Here is a 22027-nt window from a genome sequence, read left to right on the forward strand (position 1 = left end):
GCTCCACCATAAAAGAGATGTCAAAAACTTATATCAAATCATCTAGAGATGATTTGCTACTATTTGAGGGAGGTGAGTGGATCTGAAATATTCAAAGTGTTCTGAAGATGATCTTTACATAGAAATGGACTAAAACTGTTAAAATCCACAAACTTGCTAAGATAGCGAATCAGAAATAAGAAACTTTAAAAAAAAATCCTCTAAAGAGGAACGGAATGAAAATAAAGATTTAAAGAATTTTTGTCTTCGATTCTATCATCATTCAATTCTTAGACTTATCCTCTCTTTGATTTACCTACTTATCTTATTAATTCGTCCCATTTTAACAAATTCTAGCATTATTAGTAAGTAGGAAGTAGAAAGACTTAAGTGGACAAATATTTTTTGTACACTTGAAAACAACCTTAAAGCAAAAAAGTGGCAGTTGCAGATCAAATACTTTATAAGGAAAGTTAGACATTAATATTTTGCGTTATACGCGGCTCAGGTAAAACGGTTTCCATCGGTTCGATGTAACGTTACTTCCAAATAGGTGCATTTGTTCGATGTATTTATTATTATTATTATAAAGAAATACGTAATAGGGACGTGGCCACCGTGACATTTGCAGCACCGCAATGTTTACGGAATCGGCATTACTTTTCGATGAAAATTTTATGTCTTGTGCACGCTACTTTGATCGAATCCAATGATAAAAATACCAGCTGTGTCGAATCAAACGGTATTTTTTTACTGATCGTGTTATGTCGTTCAGGTAGGTAAACAAATCGCATAACTTAAACCGCATTCATTAGAGTTGTCTGTCTACTTAAGTTATAATTAGAAAGATTTGGAAAGAGTTTTTTAGTGGATTACATAATATATAACATGAATGTCATAAAATAGTTTTTCTACAAACGCATTAAAAATTCAACTTTTAACACGCTACTGAACTATTAAAAATAGCGTTTTAAGGCACTAGTGCTTTAAAGAAGCGTTTTAATGCACTATTGTTAAAAGTAAACAAATAATTAAATGCTATTTCGTAATATTGTCGGGATTCTTTGGTAGTAGGCCTAACGTGGCCTTTCTTGCAGTCTCATCGATTTGTTTCATGGTACTTTCTTCATTCATGTATGCTACGAAGTTGATATGTTGTATGTTTTTCTCACTCACTATAAAATATTATTATCCACTATAATTACCTTCTTGGTATGATATCAATCATACATGGCATGCTGGTATGTGTATACAATTGTCAAAGGTAATTCTTTATGTACTTTCGTTATTGATATTTGGTTATTATAGAAAAAAGATGACACTAAGCAATAATCAAAATAAATAAAAAAAATCATATACTGAGATTGTAAAAAATGTACAGGGTGTTCAGGTTTTAATACAAGTTTTCGAAAGGCTCCAGCTCTATTTGAACAAACTTTTTATAAAATTATTAATAAAATTTTGGTTCATTTTCCAGTCCATTAAAATAGTGGCTTATTTTAAGCAAATTTGTTCCGTAATTATGATATTTGTGGTTTTTACTGTAATTAAAGCTTTTTAGGACCTGGAGGGAATGAAATATTTAAACCTCCTGCAGATGTGCCAAAAAAGGTATAGGTAATAAAGGGCTATAATAGAGAAAATATTGTTTTTGAGTATTTAGATATAAGAAAAGTAAAAGGCGGCTGAACAGGAAGGTGAAGAGCAAAAAAGAGTAATGGGAGAAAAGACAAAAAATATATAGAGAATGCAAAGACAAGAAGAGGAAAAAACGAACGATGATGAAGAGAAAGTGGCAGATGAGAAAAGACACAAAAAAAACAACGGTAAATTGTGAAATACAAGAAAGCAGGAAAAAGAAACATATACCTAGTAGGTGAAAATGACAATGGACATAGAAGGAATGGTAACTCTGGCAAAAATTTTAATTACAAATACTACATTTGTCTCCACTTTAGTGTTTTAGTGAGACAAAAGATATATAGAAAATACAAAGAGAAGAGGAGGAAAAAAACGAACGATAATGAAGAAAAAGTGGCAGATAAGAAAAGAAACAAAGAAAAACAACGGTAAATTGTGAAAAAATATCGTCTATATTTCGAGCCGAAAGTACTTTTGCCGCTTTTACATGATTGCAGCGTTCGGCTTCGCCTCAAGCAGCAATTTTCATGTGCAAGCGGCAAATAACTACTTTCCGCTCTTTTTATAGAATATACTATTTTCTACAAACGCATTAAAAATTCAACTTTTAACACGCTACTGAACTATTAAAAATAGCGTTTTAAGGCACTAGTGCTTTAAAGAAGCGTTTTAATGCACTATTGTTAAAAGTAAACAAATAATTAAATGCTATTTCGTAATATTGTCGGGATTCTTTGGTAGTAGGCCTAACGTGGCCTTTCTTGCAGTCTCATCGATTTGTTTCATGGTACTTTCTTCATTCATGTATGCTACGAAGTTGATATGTTGTATGTTTTTCTCACACTATAAAATATTATTATCCACTATAATTACCTTCTTGGTATGATATCAATCATACATAGGCATGCTGGTATGTGTATACTATTGTCAAAGGTAATTCTTTATGTACTTTCGTTATTGATATTTGGTTATTGGTTGTCATACCAAATCAACCATTCATCTTTAGAAGATCTTTACTGGAACTCCAAGGGCTTTCTGCTATTGCACGCATTTCGATGATGATGTGCAGCTGAAGATTTGCAGAGAGAGGATAGAATAGGAACGATGTTGGAAAAATATAAAGTCAAGACGTTCTTCAAACCAGCACAGATCAGCGAAAAATAAGCGGAATCCTTTACCAGCTGTGGTTGGGTAAAGTGTCAACACAAGAATACCAAAAGACAAAATGGTGCAGACTAGGACAGATTGAAACGTTTTGGGTAGAGAAACGCGCACTTTGTGAAGGCTACCAACATCGTTTTAATGATCTCTGTATAGATTTACTAGAGAGGCCATTTCGATTGCTTATAACAGCGTGCTGCCCATCATGCTTATAACATTAACGGTAATAACAACAAAAATATTAAAAGGAGGGAATAACACACAGTCGATTCCACAATACCTTTATTTCAGCTTTGATTCAAAGATACTAGTTTCGAGTATAAAAGTGCTCGTGCTTTTGCTATTTTTCTATAAAAGAAGAAGCAGTGGGACCCATAAATGTCCATTTGTCATGTTTTCTGACCACGTCTAGAACAAAACGGTTTCGGCGAAAACGTCATATCTTCTCTTTTAAAAACCATACAACTCTGAGAGATCATGAAAATACTTTGAAAAGATTGCATAAATGCATGTTTTTATCTCAAAAAACTCCAAATGACGAGGCTTTGTTCTTTGTCCCGGTTAACATGATGAGCAGTTTACCTGAAAAACTTGATATTCGATACAGTTTAGTTTATATCCGATTAAAAAATGTTTCAATTCCATTGAACTAGGCTAATTTAGTTGTTTTGCTCTTGAATTTTAACAGCCACTTGCAACAGAGTGTTATTGTTGTTAAACTCGTTATATCTGACAATTTACTGCATTGTTGCTAATACAATGTGCATTATTATGTACTGAATTCCAATGCTCTTTAGTCAACAGGCCATTTTCAATTTCACAGTCCAATTTATGTTGTTCGTTTGAATATTTTCGTGTGTTACACATTGTTACAAATTCCTTTACTTTTTGTCACGACTTTTTAAAGTAACAAACGCACCGAATAATGGAATACGGACCACACTGGGTGTCAGTTTCTTGGCGCCTTGTAAAGAGCCGAATCCTTTGAAGAAAATGAGCCATAAAACGACCTTCAGCTTAATTGATTACGATTTTATTAAGTGGCTTCACCGTGATGATGATTCAAGGTGGCCAGTCGCTAATTACTCTTACGTATTTACGAAGCATCGCCAAGCTGCAGTTTTATTGCAATTATTAACGCTTCGAGATTTGCATGCCAAATCGGTCCAGTCAATCAAGTATAGCAGTGCGCGAACAAAAAAAAAAACAACAAACATATTTATCATCAAAACAAATTCTGGTCTCATGTGCGAGTATGTTAACTTAAGTAGTACCATCGTACCAACAACCTTCACCGTTCAATGGATGCAAAACTAACAACAAACGTGGTTTTCCAATAATTTTGTATGACGTCTCAGGTGTAACAGTAGCCATTATCGGGTTTTGAAACTAACCAATATTGCTGCAATGTCAACTATTTTTGTACAACACATTTTTTCCTTGGCTGCTGTTTGATTACAAAATTATCGTAGAAAACCATTTTGTGTGACTGTTTCTTTTATCTATATTGGTTCGGTGTTTTTAACCAGTGCTCGGTGGTTCTATGGTTCGGACGTTTTAATTTTAATTGTGCTCTGTTCGATTTCGCGAATTGATTGGGCGAAAATGTTTGAAAGTGATAATAGCGGTGATTTTTGGATGGGCCAAAGGATACAGGACTCTTTTACCATTGTGTACGAAGGTATTTGCTCCTACCAGAACCATAATAGGTTTAGTATTTGTTGCGCTAGTGAAAATGATAGGTATTTTAAAAACTTCCGCTTTTTTCTTGGGCAATTATTGCCGGTATGCATCCACCGTACCGTATATCTAGTATGATAAGTAAGAAATGATGTACGGCATGTGGTTACGTTAAGTGTACATGATCACGTGAGTTATTGTGCTTTGGCTATTATTAGTTAAATTCTTCAACCTCGTGGAAAACTAATCTAAGTTTAAATTTTTAATTTGTCCAAACACACATATAAATATTAAATAAAGAATAACTTTTTTGATATCTCCAGGGAGTTAGAAAATGATCTTAAAAAGATTTACATCTAAAATCATTTTAGAAAGTTAAATGTTTCAATTCTCCCAGATATAAGGAAAAGGTTTGTTCGCGGAGGCAATTTCAAACTTTTCCAACTAAAAATGTTGACATGGAAAATGTGGAAATGTAAAAATGGAAAATGTTGACTTTTATTGGTGGAATGCTCACGTGACATTGACATTTTCAAGCTAATGGCCAACTTTTTGATGTTCATATCTTTGTTCCAACTCTGCAGAACTTACTAGAATAGTTTATAGTCACCGATTGCTGTAACGGCTTTAGAAAATTCGACGATTTGATTAAGTTATAAGAATTTAACTCTTAACATCTTTATGCATTTTCTACCCTTTTTAGATAGCAATATTAGCAATTCGGGGTTTTAAAACCTCTGGAGTTCAAACTAACACAGTATCAGACAAGGAAGAATATCCTAACAAGTTAATATCTGTAAGTGTATTTCCGGTCTGTCGCACCCTAGTCCCAGACGATTGCACAATCTTGTTTGGGGCCCGAGCAAGCGATAAATCAGGAAAAGAGAACGTGCCCTTTTTATTTCTCTTTTTTGGAGTCCTAAGGGAAATGAGATTTTTCGGCACAAGTTGGGTAATAATATATTTTCCGTATGCTCCGCGAAAATTAATGTACCTGCAAGTCACAAAAAATTAATGATGCACGATTATTTTACAAAACAATTTGAAAAACACACTCTATAAGAATAATAAATATGATCTGTTGGAAATTGTTGTCTATAAAATTTAAGAAAATTTAATTTGTCTATAAAATACAAGTTAAAAAAAATCTCTAAGAAGACTGAAAAAGCGACATTTTATCGTAAACAAACATGAACGTTTCACATAGAAATGCCACTTTGTCTTACGTATTCCAACTAATTGTGAAAGAGGCATGACACAACCGAAATTATCCATGAGCCAACGTATCAAACATCACGTGGTTAATTTTTATAAACTGCACAGTAACTCACGTGATATAACTCAGCTTAACCATATGGGAGCAGAATAACCAAGTCAGATTTTGCCAAAGCTTCTTCTTTCGCAAATTTACAATTTAATTAAAATAAACAGATTACAATGTTACACAATACACAACAATATTATAAACAAAGCTTACACATTTTTTTTGTTTAAATCTAGAGAATGAAAGAACTAGAGAAGCATAATAATTATAATAATAATAAAAATCAGGTTTAAAGATGAAATATGGCAGAAAAAGAAATATACTTTTCAAATAAAATTCAAAATTTAAAAAAAACTAGAAGAGAAGAAAATGTAGTGAAAAAAGATGACACCAAGCTATAATCAAAATAAATAAAAAAAATCATATACTGAGACACACAAAAATCATAATTGTTCCGTAATTATGATATTTGTTGTTTTTGCTTTAACTAAAGTTTTTTAGGACCTGGAGGGAATGAAATATTTAAACCTCCTGCAGATGTGTCAAAAACGTGAAAACTCTTTTTGAAAAAGTTTAAATTTTTTTATTTGTTTACTAATAAATAAGTTGTCATTTTTGCTTCTTGTTCTATTCTCAGTTTTTATGGCAAACCCCATTAAGATTTATATGAAGCCAATTTGAACCCTAATGATATTGCTCTAATTAACGCTTTTTGGGGCCGGGACAAAATTAAATACTTAAACCTCGTGTAGATGTGCCAAAACAAGTATAGGTAAGAAAGAATAGAGAAAATATTGTTTTCGAGTATTTAGATATAAGAAAAGTAAAAGGCTGCTAAACAGGAAGGTGAAGAGCAAAAAAAAATAATGGGAGAAGAGACAAAAGATATATAGAAAATACAAAGAAAAGGAAAAAAAACGAACGATTATGAAGAGAAAGTGGCAGATGAGAAAAGAAACAAAGAAAATCAACGGTAAATTGTGAAATACAAGAAAGCAGGAAAAAAAAAACAGAGAGCAGGTGAAAATGACAATAGACATAGAAGGAAGGATAACTTTGACAAAAATTTTAATTACAAATACTACATTTGTCTCCACTTCAGTGTTTTAGTGAGACAAAAGATATATAGAGAATACAAAGAGAAGAGGAGGAAAAAAACGAACGATGATGAAGAAAAAGTGGTAGATGAGAAAAGAAACAAAAAAAAGAACGGTAAATTGTGAAATACGATAAAGCAGGAAAAAGAAACAGATAGCAGGTGAAAATGACAATGCACATAGAAGGAAGGGTAACTCTGGCAAACATTTTAATTACAAATACTACATTTGTCTCCACTTCAGTGTTTTAGTGAGACAAAAGATATATAGAGAATACAAAGAGAAGAGGAGGAAAAAAACGAACGATGATGAAGAGAAAGTGGCAGATGAGAAAAGAAACAAAAAAACAACGGTAAATTGTGAAATACAAGAAAGCAGGAAAAAGAAACAGGGAGCAGGTGAAAATGACAATGCACATAGAAGGAAGGGTAACTCTGGCAAAAATTTTAATTACAAATATTACATTTGTCTTCACTTTAGTGTTTTAGTGAGACAAAAGATATAGGTATAGAGAATACAAAGAGAAGAGGAGGAAAAAAACGAACGATGATGAAGAAAAAGTGGCAGATGAGAAAAGAAACAAAGAAAAATAACGGTAAATTGTGAAATACAAGAAAGCACGAAAAAGAAACAGATAGCGGGTGAAAATGACAATGCACATAGAAGGAAGGGTAACTCTGGCAAAAATTTTAATTACAAATACTACATTTGTCTCCACTTTAGTGTTTTAGTGAGACAAAAGATATAGGTATAGAGAATACAAAGAGAAGAGGAGGAAAAAAAAACGAACGATGATGAAAAAAAGTGGCAGATGAGAAAAGAAACAAAAAAACAACGGTAAATTGTGAAATACAAGAAAGCAGGAAAAAGAAACAGGGAGCAGGTGAAAATGACAATGCACATAGAAGGAAGGGTAACTCTGGCAAAATTTTTAATTACAAATACTACATTTGTCTCCACTTTAGTGTTTTAGAGACAAAAGATATACAGGGCAATTCAAATTCGACCCTCACCATTGGGATCTCGGAAACTATAAGAGATACGAGAAAGTTTAAATTGGGGCAAAGTTGCGCAATGTAAAGCTCAACCAAATGTAGTTTTAAAAATTTCGATTTTCCGAGTACTTCCGAAGATATCCGAAAAAAACTGAAAATTTGATTTTTTGTTTTTATTTATTTCTAATCTTATTTGAAGAGATATTCCACTACTAAAAGCACCTTTTCATTGCCACTTTTTCTCAGCTATTCGATGATGGATTCAAATTTGCCACACGACGTTTCGTTTTTTGGCAGCCATCATCAACTTTCTTTTTTCTTATGGGCGCCATATTGGATTTTTAGCCCACCAAATAGTACGTTTTATTCTGATTTTAGTGATGTATAATAACTTATGATTTGCTTCATAAATAACAAAATAATTCAATAAAAACTATTTTTACTTTAGTTATTGGCTTTGAGTTAATGGGCCATTAGTTAAAATTAGTTAAAATGTCATTATTTGACAGTACTTGTCAAACACGATAATTCGGACGATCATTAGAGCTTTTAGAGATTTTTACCTTAGTTAGCTTTGAGTTAATGAGACGTTTTATGAAGATTACTTGGTAGTACTTGTCACACGCAATTGGCCTGAACATACTTAGTCACAAAGGTGTACACGTGACTTAAACCGGTTTATTCACTCGAAGAGCTTAGGCCACTCGCTACGCTTGTGGACCTAGTTGTTCTTTTCGTGAATAAAAAATGGTTTAAGTCACTTGCTGTATAAATAACTATTAAATCACTCTGAATGACATTAGCCTATTTACAGATGTAAACAAACAAACATCAATGTTACATCTACGGGGCGCGGTGCAAATTTAATAGAACTGTAATTTTAGTTTTTTTTTTTAATATAAAAAGTCTAAAAATAAAATATTGTATAAGACACGTGACTTAAACCGGTTTATTCACTCGAATAAATATGAATGAATAAAAAATGGTTTGTCACTTACTGTATAAATAACTATAAACTTGCACTTAACATTATAAAAAATTGAAATTTGGCAAAAAATGAAGTTCCTAAAATGATGATCTTTCTCTTGGAAACATAAATAAGCCTTTTAAGTTAGAGATAATGCTAACAAATCTCTTTTTCTGATTAACCTAAATAGTTCAGCAATGCTTGTATAATAATAACATTTTCTGCGGGGATTTCTTTTCTAGATACATTTTTAACTATGATTGACGCTCTAATGATCGTCCGAATTATCGTGTTTGACAAGTACTGTCAAATAATGACATTTTTTAAAACGGCCCATTAACTCAAAGCCAATAACTAAAGTAAAAATAGTTTTTATTGAATTATTTTGCTATTTATGAAGCAAATCATAAGTTATTATACATCACTAAAATCAGAATAAAACGTACTATTTGGTGGGCTAAAAATCCAATATGGCGCCCATAAGAAAAAAGAAAGTTGATGATGACTGACAGAAAACGAAACGTCTTGTGGCAAATTTGAATCCATCATCAAATAGCTAGGAAAAAGTGGCAATGAAAAGATGCTTTTAGTTTTGGGATATCTCTTCAAATAAGGTTAGAAATAAATAAAAACAAAAAATCAAATTTTCAGTTTTTTTCGGATATCTTCGGAAATACTCGGAAAATCAAAATTTTTAAAACAGCATTTGGTTGAGCTTTAAATTGCGCAACTTTGCCCCAATTTAAACTTTCTCGTATCTCTTATGGTTTCTGAGATCCCAATGGTGAGGGTCGAATTTGAATTACCCTGTATAGAGAATACAAAGAGAAAAGGAGGAAAAAAACGAACGATGATGAAGAAAAATTGGCAGATGAGAAAAGACACAAAAAAACAACTGTAAATTGTGAAATACAAGGAAGCAGAAAAAAGAAACAGAGAGCAGGTGAAAATGACAATGGACATAGAAAGTTTGACAAAAATTTTAATTCCAAATACTACATTTGCCTCCACTTTAGTGTTTCCTGGTTTGTATGTATTATTGAGAACTCCCATATAAATAACATAATTAATATGAAATATTGGCATCTAAATATCAAAGTGTGCTGCAAATTAAACAGTGAAACAAAAACTGGTTCGGGAAAAGGAAACAAATGAAAAATTCTTCGTTTGTATGAAGCTTCTGTAAGGAGAAAAAACTGGACGAATTCCTTAATGGCGAACGCGGTGCAGTTAGTTGAGCAGCAAAACAGCTTCATGAAGTGAACGCGTCCGACAGAAAAAAAAATGTAACGAGAATCTAGACCAAGTATGCAATAAGTGGCGGACGTTAACAGCACCTGCAAATCTTTATTATTTTTGCAGGTTGTAACACATTTTTGAGGGCAACCAGACGGATTTACGCGTAAATATTGTGTGTTGTGTCTGTGTGTGTTTCAAGGGGCTTTAATCACTGTACTTAAGCCCGCGACCGCTTTGTACATGTAAATCAGCTTTTATTTTAGTTCTGGTGAGTTTAAACACCAACGCCGGAGGTAAACACTAGCTTTTGTAAAGATTATATGCTTTAAACACAAGCACCACTGTTTGCCTACATAATACAATACTTGTGGGAGATTACTTGAACAAACATAGCCGGGGACCTCTGATGTTGCTTGTTATTAATCTTTCTTTCTTGGTAAAGCTAGTTGGAAAAAAATCTGCACACCTTCAAAGGTATTCAGAAGTCTTCTGTCTCCAATATCTTCTTTGCTTAATCTAAATGGCGGACAATAAATTCAAAGAAAGCGTGCTAAGTGGTATGCGCACACAAAATAGGAAGCAATAAAACGGTTGTAACTGCATCCAATGCATGTGTTAATTTCCCTTAATTAACCTTAAAGTACTCACGAAGAAGACCCGATGGGATATGCGGAAAGCTCTCTGTGTGTGTGTTATGCAGCCGTGCAATTTCGTTTGAACGTGGTGTTGCTTTGGGTGAAACGGGATTTTCAATTTTTTTTATCCCTGTATATCAAATCGGAAATGGTTGAGTAGTACTTTCATTGAATTGGACAGGAATTAAGAGTTGAAGAGTTCAACGTAGTCGACTTTATGTATGTATGTAAAGGTATAGGTAATAAAGGGCTATAATAGAGAAAATATTGTTTTTGAGTATTTAGATATAAGAAAAGTAAAAGGCGGCTGAACAGGAAGGTGAAGAGCAAAAAAGAGTAATGGGAGAAGAGACAAAAAATATATAGAGAATACAAAGAGAAGAAGAGGAAAAAACGAACGATGATGAAGAAAAAGTGGCAGATGAGAAAAGAAACAAAAAAAAAACAACGGTAAATTGTGAAATACAAGAAAGCAGGAAAAAGAAACAGATAGCGGGTGAAAATGACAATGCACATAGAAGGAAGGGTAACTCTGGCAAATACTACATTTGTCTCTACTTTAGTGTTTTAGTGAGACAAAAGATATAAAGGGAATACAAAGAGAAGAGGAGGAAAAAAACGAACGATAATGAAGAAAAAGTGGCAGATGAGAAACGAAACAAAAAAAAACAACGGTAAATTGTGAAATACAAGGAAGCAGGAAAAAGAAACAGAAAACTTGGGTAAAACGGGATTTTCAAATTTTTTTTTATCCCTGTATATCAAATCGGAAATGGTTGAGTAGTACTTTCATTGAATTGGACAGGAATTAAGAGTTGAAGAGTTCAGCGTAATCGACTTTATGTATGTATGCGAAAATCAAAGTTATCTAATATGATGTCACAGCTAGTGATGCAAAGGGCCAATATTACCATCAGAATTACCGTAATTACGGTAATATTACGTAGGGACGGAAGTAACAAAGAAATTTTACGCGTAAGATTACCAAAAATTACATAATATTACGGGTAATATTACCGATAAACGCGGTTAATAGAATTGTACGAAAACGATTGACGTGAAGTTCCTTTCGTTTTGTGTACCGTGTTGCCCGATGTTGCTTTAGGGATCGGTACGAAAACTATTTTTTGTACAGCAGTCAAGCAGCGCAACCAAACTCACCTAATTATGAAGTAAAATCTGACTTGGAATCTGATAAGTTATCAACAATTATTGATTCTGTCGCGAGTTCTGCAGAAAGCGATGATGAGATTAGTGATGGGAGCAAGGGAGGAGTGAGTGGGTCTACCGGTTATAATATTATTTTCTGTTTGTGTTTGTGTTGTTTTTTTTTGTGTTCTTAATTTATAATAATAAACAATAAATAACCAAGATCAAAATACATTTGTTTCCTTTCGTTTAAGTAAAATAATATGTAGTAGTAAGTATTTTTTTACTAACTTTATTCGCAGATCAAATAGCTGTAATACCATATAATACAGTACCGTTACTAGTTTCATATATACACAAATACAATTTTATGTTACCGAATATTACGGAATATTACGTAATATTACCAACGTTCTTACCGAAAAATATTTAACCAGTAATTTTGCATCACTAGTCACAGCTAACAACGTTTTCACAGCAGACTTATTAAACTGTCACTACTGATGTCAGTTTCGAATCTATTTCTCGGTAAAAAATTGTTTCTGTGAATCTACTGATTGATGCAAGCAAAAGTCTAGTCTCTGTTTGCTAACAAAGCTTCTTCATAAGGATTCAAAAACTAGCAGAAATGAGTGCAACTTTTGTAAAGATCAAAAAGGAATTATGTTTCGAGATTTGGCAAGAGTGGCATAGGGAAGGTATTTAAGCTGTTTTTAGTAAGGCCTTCGTAAACACATATTATCAAAAGCAAAACTATCTTAAATTATGAATAAAAGGTACCAAAATCGTATTTTAGGTTAACTTTAGTTTTTCAGTTTACACATTTTTTTCTCTTCTTTCGTGACTGAATAAAGTGTAGAAAAACTTGCAATGAGTTCTTACAATAGTGAAAAACCACAACTTTGCTAATTTACTTAAAAAATGCTAATTCCGATTTTTGACGAAAGAAACCTTTTCAATTATTTTTCAGTTTTTCAAAGAACTTTAAAATTCAAGAACAAGTGGAGACTGAAAGGTTTGGTAATTTGTAATACGTATTTTAATATTTTTCAAAATACTAAGTCTATAACAGAACAAGAATTAAATAAAAAGGTTCTAATTTTATAGTAACATTTAAAACGCCCACTAGATATGACGTAGACGGTTTTCAACCAATTAGGTGCAAAGAGCCACCCATCATCAGTTTTTCTCACCGCGCTTTCGTGTTGCCAGTTTATAATTTTTTACCGATTCAAATTAATCTTGACAAATTAGAAACGATAAAAGACGGTCTTTATTTCTATAAACATCTCAGTGTTTACAGTTTTTGAGTATCTAACAATAACACTAAAGAAATTATGTCAAATTGACATCAAATTACTTTTTTTCCATTGAAATAAAAAAGTTGTCGTGTCGTGCTATAAAACGTGTTGGCAACATTGCACTCTGCGGACGTCACTCGTGACTTGACTTTGAGGTTATAAATCAGCTGATCGGAAGATGCTGTCAACCATCAGACAGCCATAGCCAATAAAACTGCTGAAAGTCATCCACGTGATATACCCGGGAAACCGTCGATTTGAATTTATTTACCGGTTTTCAAAGTCCTGTAAATTACCAAAAACCTTCTTTTTTTGTAAATAAACTACAAATTCCGACATTTCAGACTAAGCTTCCCAATTTATATGCATTGAAACGCAGTTTCACGATATGTGCCCATTGCAACTTACTTTATTGTAGGAGGTAGCATTTTGTTTACCATATTATTGAATAGTATTAATTTAATATTACCTTGATGCGTGTAAACGTACCAACTCATGTTTACAACGATGTCAATAAAAATTAGGTTTGTTTTCATGGCAGGTGTCATATTGTTGAAAATTCAAAACTAAGAATTTGTGTCCTTCAGGCGTCTCAGAAAATCTCATTTTTAGTTTGAATTTATTCAGGGTGTCCCATAAGTAATGGTAAATAATTTAATGGCGGATTTAAGGGACCAAAATAATTCGATATAGCACAACTTACCTCAGACAAAATGTCAACGAAAACAGAAATACAGGGGGTCAAAGTTATTTTTTTAAAATGGTCTTTTTTTAATTACTCATGAATAACTTGGAGTTTCTTGGTAAAATTAGATATTCGGAGGTTTTTGAAGATAGCAAATTTAACTATCAACACAATTTTAAGCCAGCACGCAGAGGTCGCCACCTGCAGAAATTAATTCGCTTTAAAATCGACATAACTTTTCTGGTATATTCCAATACCTTCTTGTCAAAAGAGGTATACCTAGTAAGTATCCCAAAAACAAACGGTTTTCGAGTTTTTTGCACTTAAAATATTGACCTCAATGCATTTATAAAAAAAAATTAATAAAATTGGTTGAAATAACTGTCTATTTATTGTTCCAAAATGTCTCAACAGCATTTTAACTTGAAATTAATAACTTGCCTTGGTTATCTATTATTTCTTCATACACAAAATGCTTCAAGTAAAAATCTGGAGGGCCAATTTTCGAACTTGGTGCTGGTCATGATATTTGGCTTCTCCGACCCATTCAACGATTCAGAAAATTTTTGTTTAAGTAATTTCTCACTTGTAATGAGAAATGATCTAAGGTTCCAACCTCCAAGAAGATTACAAATTGCAATCATGTTTGGCACCGAATACTTTAATTGCAAATATCTCGTAAACTGTTGATCTTAAGGATGCCAACTAAGTATACCTTTTTTGTTAAAAAAATATTGGAAAACCGATACTCAAAAAACCGATTTCAGTTGTCACTTCGCCTTACCAGAAAAAAGTTAGAGTGTTTTTAAAGCAAATCACTGGTTTTAGATGGTGACCTCTATAAGCTTGCTTAAAACTGAGTAAATAATCAAATTTGGCACCCTCGAATACCTAATTTTGGCAAGAAACTCCAAGGGGACCGCGTGTTAAGTGAAAAAATGCATTTTTAAAAAATAGCTTTGACCCCTTGTATTTCTGTTTCTGTTGACTTTTTGTCTGAGGTAAGTTGTGCTAAATCGAATTATTTTGACCCCATAAATACGTCAATAAATTATTTACCATTACTTATGGGACACCCTGTATACATTAGTCTTAAGTAGCATGATAAAATCATAAATGGATCAAGTTTTTGGTTATCCAAGATCTGTTTACGTACTGTCAGCACAATTCTACGAAGCTCAGCAAACATACTTGTAGATGTAGAGGCCAAGCCAATCACTAATGGTGATCAACTCGATTCTTGCTGCAATTTGGGATATAATCTATAAAGATAATTGAAACAAGTATGTACAAAAGGGCATATTTTTTAAAAGTTATAAGAGAAAAGGTAGTCTAGTTAACTAGCTAATAGATGAAATAGCTGATAAAATTTGTTAAGATGGCTCAAATACTGTCAGTTGACAAATAACCTATTTTAACAAAATGTTGAGAGGTTTGGATACATTGCTCATCTATGACGTTATGATCGTATATGACGTGCACGCATAGTTATGTGGCGGATCCATCATAATATGATACGGTCACACGCAGTTTATACAACCCATAGAAGGTTTCTTTAACGTAAAAATTTTTATTTAAAAAAAAAGTGCAAAAACACACTAAATAATTCGTTAAACCGATTTGCGATAAAAAAGCCAACATTTTCAATTTTGTTAAGCTTTTAAAAAGTTTTAAAAAAACCAAAAACGAGGTAACAATGAAATATGATTGCGGTCTTTTTTCAAAAAGTGCAAAAGTTTCAGCTTGCAAATGCTTTAGAGTGGACGAAAACGACACTGTATAAAACAACATGCTGTGTATTAAACACTTTAATGAGTTTAAAAATTAGTATAGGCTATGCTTATTATACCATCTATTAAATAAAAATGATGAGAATGTACACGAAACTCAAACGCTTGTTTTGGCTGTATAAACTCTCCACCAGTTTCTAATCTTATTTTATAAATATTGGTATCTTATGTTAACTTGCTGTATAAACCAACCAGACTGTCACTGCTGTCAGTTCTAAATCGAATTGCGTTCATACGAATTATTACGTGCATAATACGTCAATATCAAGATTATTGGGCAATTTTAAACGCATTTGCTGAACAACATAAATGCGTCTCCTCTCCAAACTCTGCATTAGAGGTAATGACATTATCTAAGCTAGTCGAAATAACAACGCTGATGTAAACCTTCTTATTGTATCATGGTTGCACAGTTTCGTAATTGTTACGTCGATACTGTTATTTTGTCTTCGATTGACGGAAAAAAGCTTGTCAAACATTTGAAAATCGATTTCCTAGCCGTATCTATTATTTGATAAATTAGAATGGATTTCATATGAACCAATCTAATATGACGGTAAACAATTTCTGACCCGGTAGGTTCCCGCCAGCCTTCTGTAGTAAATCGTGCTTTATTTTGCTGGTGGAACCAAGCGACAAGACATATAGCAGGCCATACAGACTACCCTCTGACCTTTTGACACCTGACACAACTGCAATTTATAATATATCGCAACTAACTATATGGAAACGGACGATAATTAATCCTGCATCTCGCGCGGGTTCGAAATGGTTCGGTGTGGTGCCGGTTTGCACTTTCCACTGTTATTTCTCACACGCCTAGATCGAATTGTAACTATTTTGAATACAATTACGGCCAGCTTAGCTGGATGCAGCCGAAACGTGTAAATGTGTAACGGCCTTTATTGTAAACGCTAGTATTAATGACTGACGATGGTACTAAGTCACTCCAAATATGCGCAGCACGGGTAAATTGGAGCGATTTTCTTGTGGAAAAGTCTCTCGTTCTCGCTTTTATTTACGTTTGAATTGAACCGGTTTTTTTCTTCTTTTGCAGCTTCGAATGGTACGGCTCGAGCTTACATGAATGGACATCTTAACGGGCATGCCAACCACAACAAGTTCGAGGATAAACAGTCCACTTTGTCTAGGTAAGATTTAATTTAACAAGCAATTTTTACATTCTATTTTTTTTTTCATCCCGCATTGTAGAAGGTTCTTACAGTCCTTTAGTCTCTGAAAGAGCAAACTACGTTAAACTTAATAGATTCAATTAAATGTCTAAAGTGTACCTCCAATTAGAGTTTTCTTCACTATTTCGTATCCATCATTGACAGCGGTACCTTCGATGTTGTTCAACATTCCGGTGTAATACTTGACGTTTTCGTTGACTTCTTCGCGTAATCGCACTTGTCTGTTTTTGAAGTCGTCAATTTGCGTTCTGAGTTCGTTAATCTGAAATTGTCAAAACAGAAAATTTATTGTGAAAGATGCAGCAGGAATGTATTGTACGGATTTAAATTTTAACTGATAGTGACTGATTTATGAGAAGTACACTGAAAACTAGTTTTGAATAAACTTACTTCAGTTTCAGACTTGCTAACTTCAGTTTTAAGTTTGACGTAGTATTTCTTTATTTGATTGGTGGTGTCGGTCAACTTTTCCAAACGTTCGGCCGCTGCTTCTTTCTTCACTTTGATGGAATCCAACTCTTTCTGCAACAGAACAGTTATTATTGCAACATGGTCCGATGAAACAAAAATGAATAAATTCATAAACAAGGCTAATCACCTTGAGACTTTTATTGTTCTATCGACATCTTTGTGTCGAGCGTTATTGCGGTATTCATTATCGCACACTACTTTCCGTTACCTTCACTTTCACACCGATTTCATGTCACTCACCTCTTTCTCCTCCAACTGGTTCTCTAGAAACTCCAATTGCATATCCAGGTCCTCCACCGAGTTGACGATTTGGCCGGTGGGCGTAATGATGGGTAACTCGGTGATCCTGGGGGCGCGTTTTCCCCAACAATCTTTGAATTCCTGAAGGTTGTTGGTGGTGGCCAGCAGGAACGCTACCACCATTAGGGCGGTTGCAAAAATCAAGGCTGCCGCATAGTAGACGAGCATTATTGGAAATTTTGGTTTGGGAATTCAAAACTGACGATTTTCTCTACTGTTGATGATGTGTGACAAGTTGACTTACTGGTAACTGATCTGGTAATGGAATTTTCATAATATACAGGTATTCTGAAAACTGTATGTCGTCTTCATTTGTACACTCTGTATAAAGTGGCATTCTAAAAAGTTGTAGTTCCAACGATTGGACATCGATGATGTATGTTGTTTTCTCCCCCTTGACCATAAATTGATTATTACCATACGGTGTGGCAAACGTCGGTGTATCGACAATTTATCATTTTAAAGGTATTATTGGCTTTCCTCGAATATGAAATTAAATGGTGTGGAACCATGCCGGTATTGATTTATTAGGTAATAATCGCGCCAGCATTTGCCTAAGCCACTTCCTCCCACGGTGTCAGGCCGAGTTTCTCACCCGCCCAAATAACTGATGGAGCATTCGCGCGACTCGAAACGTTGGCGTTCTTCGGTTCCTCCAGGGATGACGGTTTTGACTTGATTGCCAGTTTGCGCGGGAATAATTAGCGGCGACTCAGCAGAAAAACCGTGCCGGGTATAAATTCAAAGCAAACCGAATCATGCAACTCATTAATCAGTCGCGTTGAGTCGGCGTTGATGTTTGTTTTTGCCAGTTCACGCCCCCTGTGCTGTTTTACATGATGTTTTGCACTTAATGTGACGCCATATTAATTGTCCCGTCATGTTTTTTTTTTCTCATGTCTCTTCTGGTTTTCAGTCTTCACATCAAGTATGGGTGGTGTTGGGTGCTTTTCTAATTTGAAAGTTTAGAAATCTTAACGGTGATTTCTAAACTTTCACATTGGAATTGGAAATTTATTGCTCTATTGTTTGCTTAATTACGAACGTGGTTGCCTTAAATCGTATTTGAATCGCTATAATTATGGTAAATTGAGTTATAATTATTATTATTAATGTGAGCTGTTTGTTGTATTTGTTGATTTTTTTCCTTCTTATGACTCGTTTATTTCGTCCACACTATATAACTTTTGTACGTCAATGGATGTCCAATGAAATGGGTTTTCTAAAGATCAAACAGAGAAAACGTTTGGCTGCTAGAGGGCGTCAATCTTGACCATTTTTTCTCTCAACCCTGAGAATCTAAGCAACATACTAGTATATTTCATTAGGAGTACAAAAATAAAGGTGAAAAAAACAAATCTGCCCATCCGGAGTAGCCCAATCTTCACCTCTATTGGCACAAGCATTTAACCTTTCCCTATCCTTTTTGGAATATTTTCCAATTAAGTTTTTCTCTGCAATGCACTATGTCCAGTAATTATATTGCGGCATATTGAACATAAAGATTCTGGCACCACAATTATTCGTTCTATGTCCTTTAAGTGAAAGATATGAGCTCTGTACACACATTTCTGAAATACAAACTAATTTTCAAAATTACAAATGACCATGTCTAAAATACAACTAATCTTTCCTGTGAGACAAGTGACTAAATTGAAATACAACTTGCGATTTCTAAAATACAAAACTTATCCGGGCTTATAAGCCGTGGTCCAATGGAATTTCTTCCTGACGTTTCGTCCACATCTGCGGTGGACATTATCAAAGGCGATGACGTAACGGTCGAAGTGCTCTTCCGTACCTCTCGACGATGACTGGCTCGACCGCTGGAGCGTCGTTCGTATTTATACCCGTGGGGAGCTGCACATGCGCATAACGGCTACTCATCGACGCGCATCTCTTCCTTTCTGTTGATGATGTTCTCGTGCTTAAAGATCTCAATGGCTTCCCTAGTTAATCTAGGATAGTAACGCCGTGATCGATCTAAAACCTCCACCTCTTCAAAACGAGTATCATGTCCTCTAGAAAGTGCATGTTCTGCCACAGCTGATTTTTCGGTCTGTCCTAGTCTGCAACTTCTCTTGTGCTTTGCTATTCTTGTGTTGGCACTACGTTTAGTTGTTCCAATGTATGCGGATCCACAGCTGCAAGGGATCCTGTAAACTCCAGAAGCCGATAAAGGATCCCGTTTGTCCTTGGCCGATCTGAGACTCTGTTGTATCGTGCGGGTTGGTTTAAAGACAGTCTTGACCTTGTGCTTCTCTAAAATCCTTCCAATCCTATCCGTGACCTTTTGTATGTATGGTAAGCTAGTCCAACCAACTTTCTCTTCAACATCCCCCGTTTGTTGTCTATGTAGTTCGATGTTTCTTGGGCGAGTGGCTCTGTTGAATTGTTGTCTACTGTATCCGTTCCATCCGAAAACCCTTTCCAGATGTTTAAGCTCCTTTTCTAATTCTGTTGGTTCGCAAATCCTTTTTGCCCGCTGCGATAGGGTTTTGATCCTTCCTCTTTTTTGGTTAGGGTGATGATTAGATCCACTATTGAGATAACGATCCGTGTGTGTTGGTTTTCGATACACCGTGTGAGCCAGTATTCCATTAGGTTTCCTTGTCACCATCCAGGAAAGGTAGACGTCTTTTTTTTTCGGTCTCCATAATAAATTGAATTCTTGGATTTACGGAGTTTAGTTTTAACACCGAGAAGACCAAATGCTTAGTAACATCTAAAGAACCGATAAGATGCAAGTTGGAAATAGATTCTAAAATTATCGAACAGGTAAACCACTTTAAGTATCTGGGATCAGAAATAACGAGCCATGGAAATCTGTATAACGAAGTTAGAGCGCAAACAATGAAGGGGGCTAGAATTTCGGGATGCCTGAGAGAAATTGTCTGGAAGAACAAATACCTTAACACCGAAAGCAAAACCAGAATATATAAAACGGCCGTAAGACCTATCATAACATACGCGGCAGAGACAAGATCAGACACAACAGAACTCTACAACTGATGAGAACAGTCGAAATGAAAACATTAAGAACCATACAAGGCAAAATGCTACACGACAGAGTTCGGAATGAAGATATTAGGCAACAATGCGAAATACAGGACATAGGAAGGTGGGTGAGACAGAGACGAAGATTTTGGAACAAACATATAAAAAGAACGGAGGACAGCAAACTCGTCGAAGCCGCAAAAATGAACAACCCAGTAGGAAAAAGATCACAGGGAAGACCACCAAAACGATGGCGAGAATGCTGGACATCATCCTCCGGGGAGGACATGCTGGCAATGAACAGGCAGTAGCCTACTAATATGGTTCACCATGTTAGAAAGAAAGAAGAAGAAGAAGAAGAAGAAGACGGAGTTTAGATGTACCAAGAATCGCTGCAGTTCGTCTTCACCGTGGCTCCAAACTACAAAGGTACATATCGAAACCAGCACTTTGGTTTCTTTGGAGCGGTGTCTAGGGCATTTACTTCAAATGTTTCCATAAAATAGTTTGCTATTACCGAACTGAGAGATGTGCAATCTTACTAACATTATCATCAAACAGTACCGCAAAATGCATTCAAATTATCTATCACAAATAATTAAGACCGCCAGCACACACAAATAGAGCCTCTAAACCGTTAGTTTGTCGGCGCATTATCTCGGGAAAAACAAGAGAATGAAAAACACTGCCGATTCGCAAAATCTCCTGGGAAACTCGAGCTTTTAAGGTAAAGCCCCTTAATGTGTTGCGTCGGTCGTGATTCTAAAATTAAGAATCAGAGTGTGTGAAAAGTGCAAACTGTTTCCGCAATTCCGTTTTAGGAGAACCTGTTTAATTAAGTGAGTGGTTTACTCGTTTTAAACCTACGAAATTTAAGGATTGTTGCTAGTGATGTTTGAACAAATTTGATGCATTTGTAACTGTAGGCATCTTCACACATAGATCGTGCAAATAAGTGCATAATAACATGACCTTGATGCAAATTCGAAACGGTAACAGTTCTACATGTTTCCACTCTATTAACGGCACTATCAACGGAAAAGTTATTAGCGACGTGCGGAGCGATACAGGAGGTCTTCCCCAAGAATGTTTTATTCAAAACGCTGTTAAAAACGACTTGAATGAAACCTGAAAACTACGAACGCCCCTAAAATTTACAACTAGGAAAAGGCAAAAGGACCTTTGATAAAAATGATTAAAACGCTTTTTTGGTTAATGGAAGGGGTTTTAATTTAGAGAACCACCCAGACGTAATCTAAAATCTCAATTTTCTCGCTGATGCTATACATACCATCACGCGTGGGGCCGCTATGGGAATCTATTATGCCCCATTTGTTGTTCCAAATTGACCATCAAGCTAGACTATTAAAATGATCAGCTGCTGGAACACCTCAACCAGATCGACCACCCATTGGTCAACTGTCACGTTTAACAATAATAATTGGTTCACACTGTATTATGTAAAATTTACGTAGAATAATGG

At 34.7% G+C, this 22027-nt stretch overlaps 2 protein-coding genes and 1 long non-coding RNA gene across 10 annotated transcripts in view; 2 read left to right on the forward strand and 1 right to left on the reverse strand.

The window, feature by feature from the left end:
• LOC145739917 (calpain-9-like) overlaps positions 1-22027 on the forward strand; it is a 76689-nt gene that overhangs the window by 27330 nt on the left and 27332 nt on the right. For 2 of the 8 annotated variants that reach the window (XM_081995267.1, XM_081995274.1), the window contains exon 3: positions 16641-16734. In XM_081995267.1, the coding sequence (XP_081851393.1) occupies positions 16641-16734 (94 nt within the window). Of the gene's footprint in view, positions 1-3913; positions 4204-4310; positions 4463-16640; positions 16735-22027 lie in introns of those variants that run through there. The other 6 variants (XM_081995260.1, XM_081995285.1, XM_081995277.1 and 3 more) reach the window with 6 other exon arrangements.
• LOC145739988 (uncharacterized) lies at positions 6010-8619 on the forward strand. Its single transcript, XR_014181314.1, has 3 exons — positions 6010-7250; positions 7303-7493; positions 7546-8619. It is a non-coding gene; the product is annotated as an uncharacterized LOC145739988 (long non-coding RNA).
• On the reverse strand, positions 16726-17791 carry LOC145739980 (uncharacterized). Its single transcript, XM_081995306.1, has 4 exons — positions 17488-17791; positions 17167-17298; positions 16876-17038; positions 16726-16819 (listed from the first exon to the last, which is right to left on the reverse strand). Exons 1-4 carry the CDS (start codon positions 17713-17715, stop codon positions 16803-16805), a joined length of 540 nt encoding a protein of 179 aa, XP_081851432.1. The 5' UTR covers positions 17716-17791; the 3' UTR covers positions 16726-16802.

Source organism: Ips typographus, linkage group LG1 (assembly GCF_016097725.1).
Source record: "Ips typographus isolate SLU linkage group LG1, UJ_Ityp_2.0, whole genome shotgun sequence".
Taxonomy (NCBI): Eukaryota; Metazoa; Arthropoda; class Insecta; order Coleoptera; family Curculionidae; genus Ips; species Ips typographus.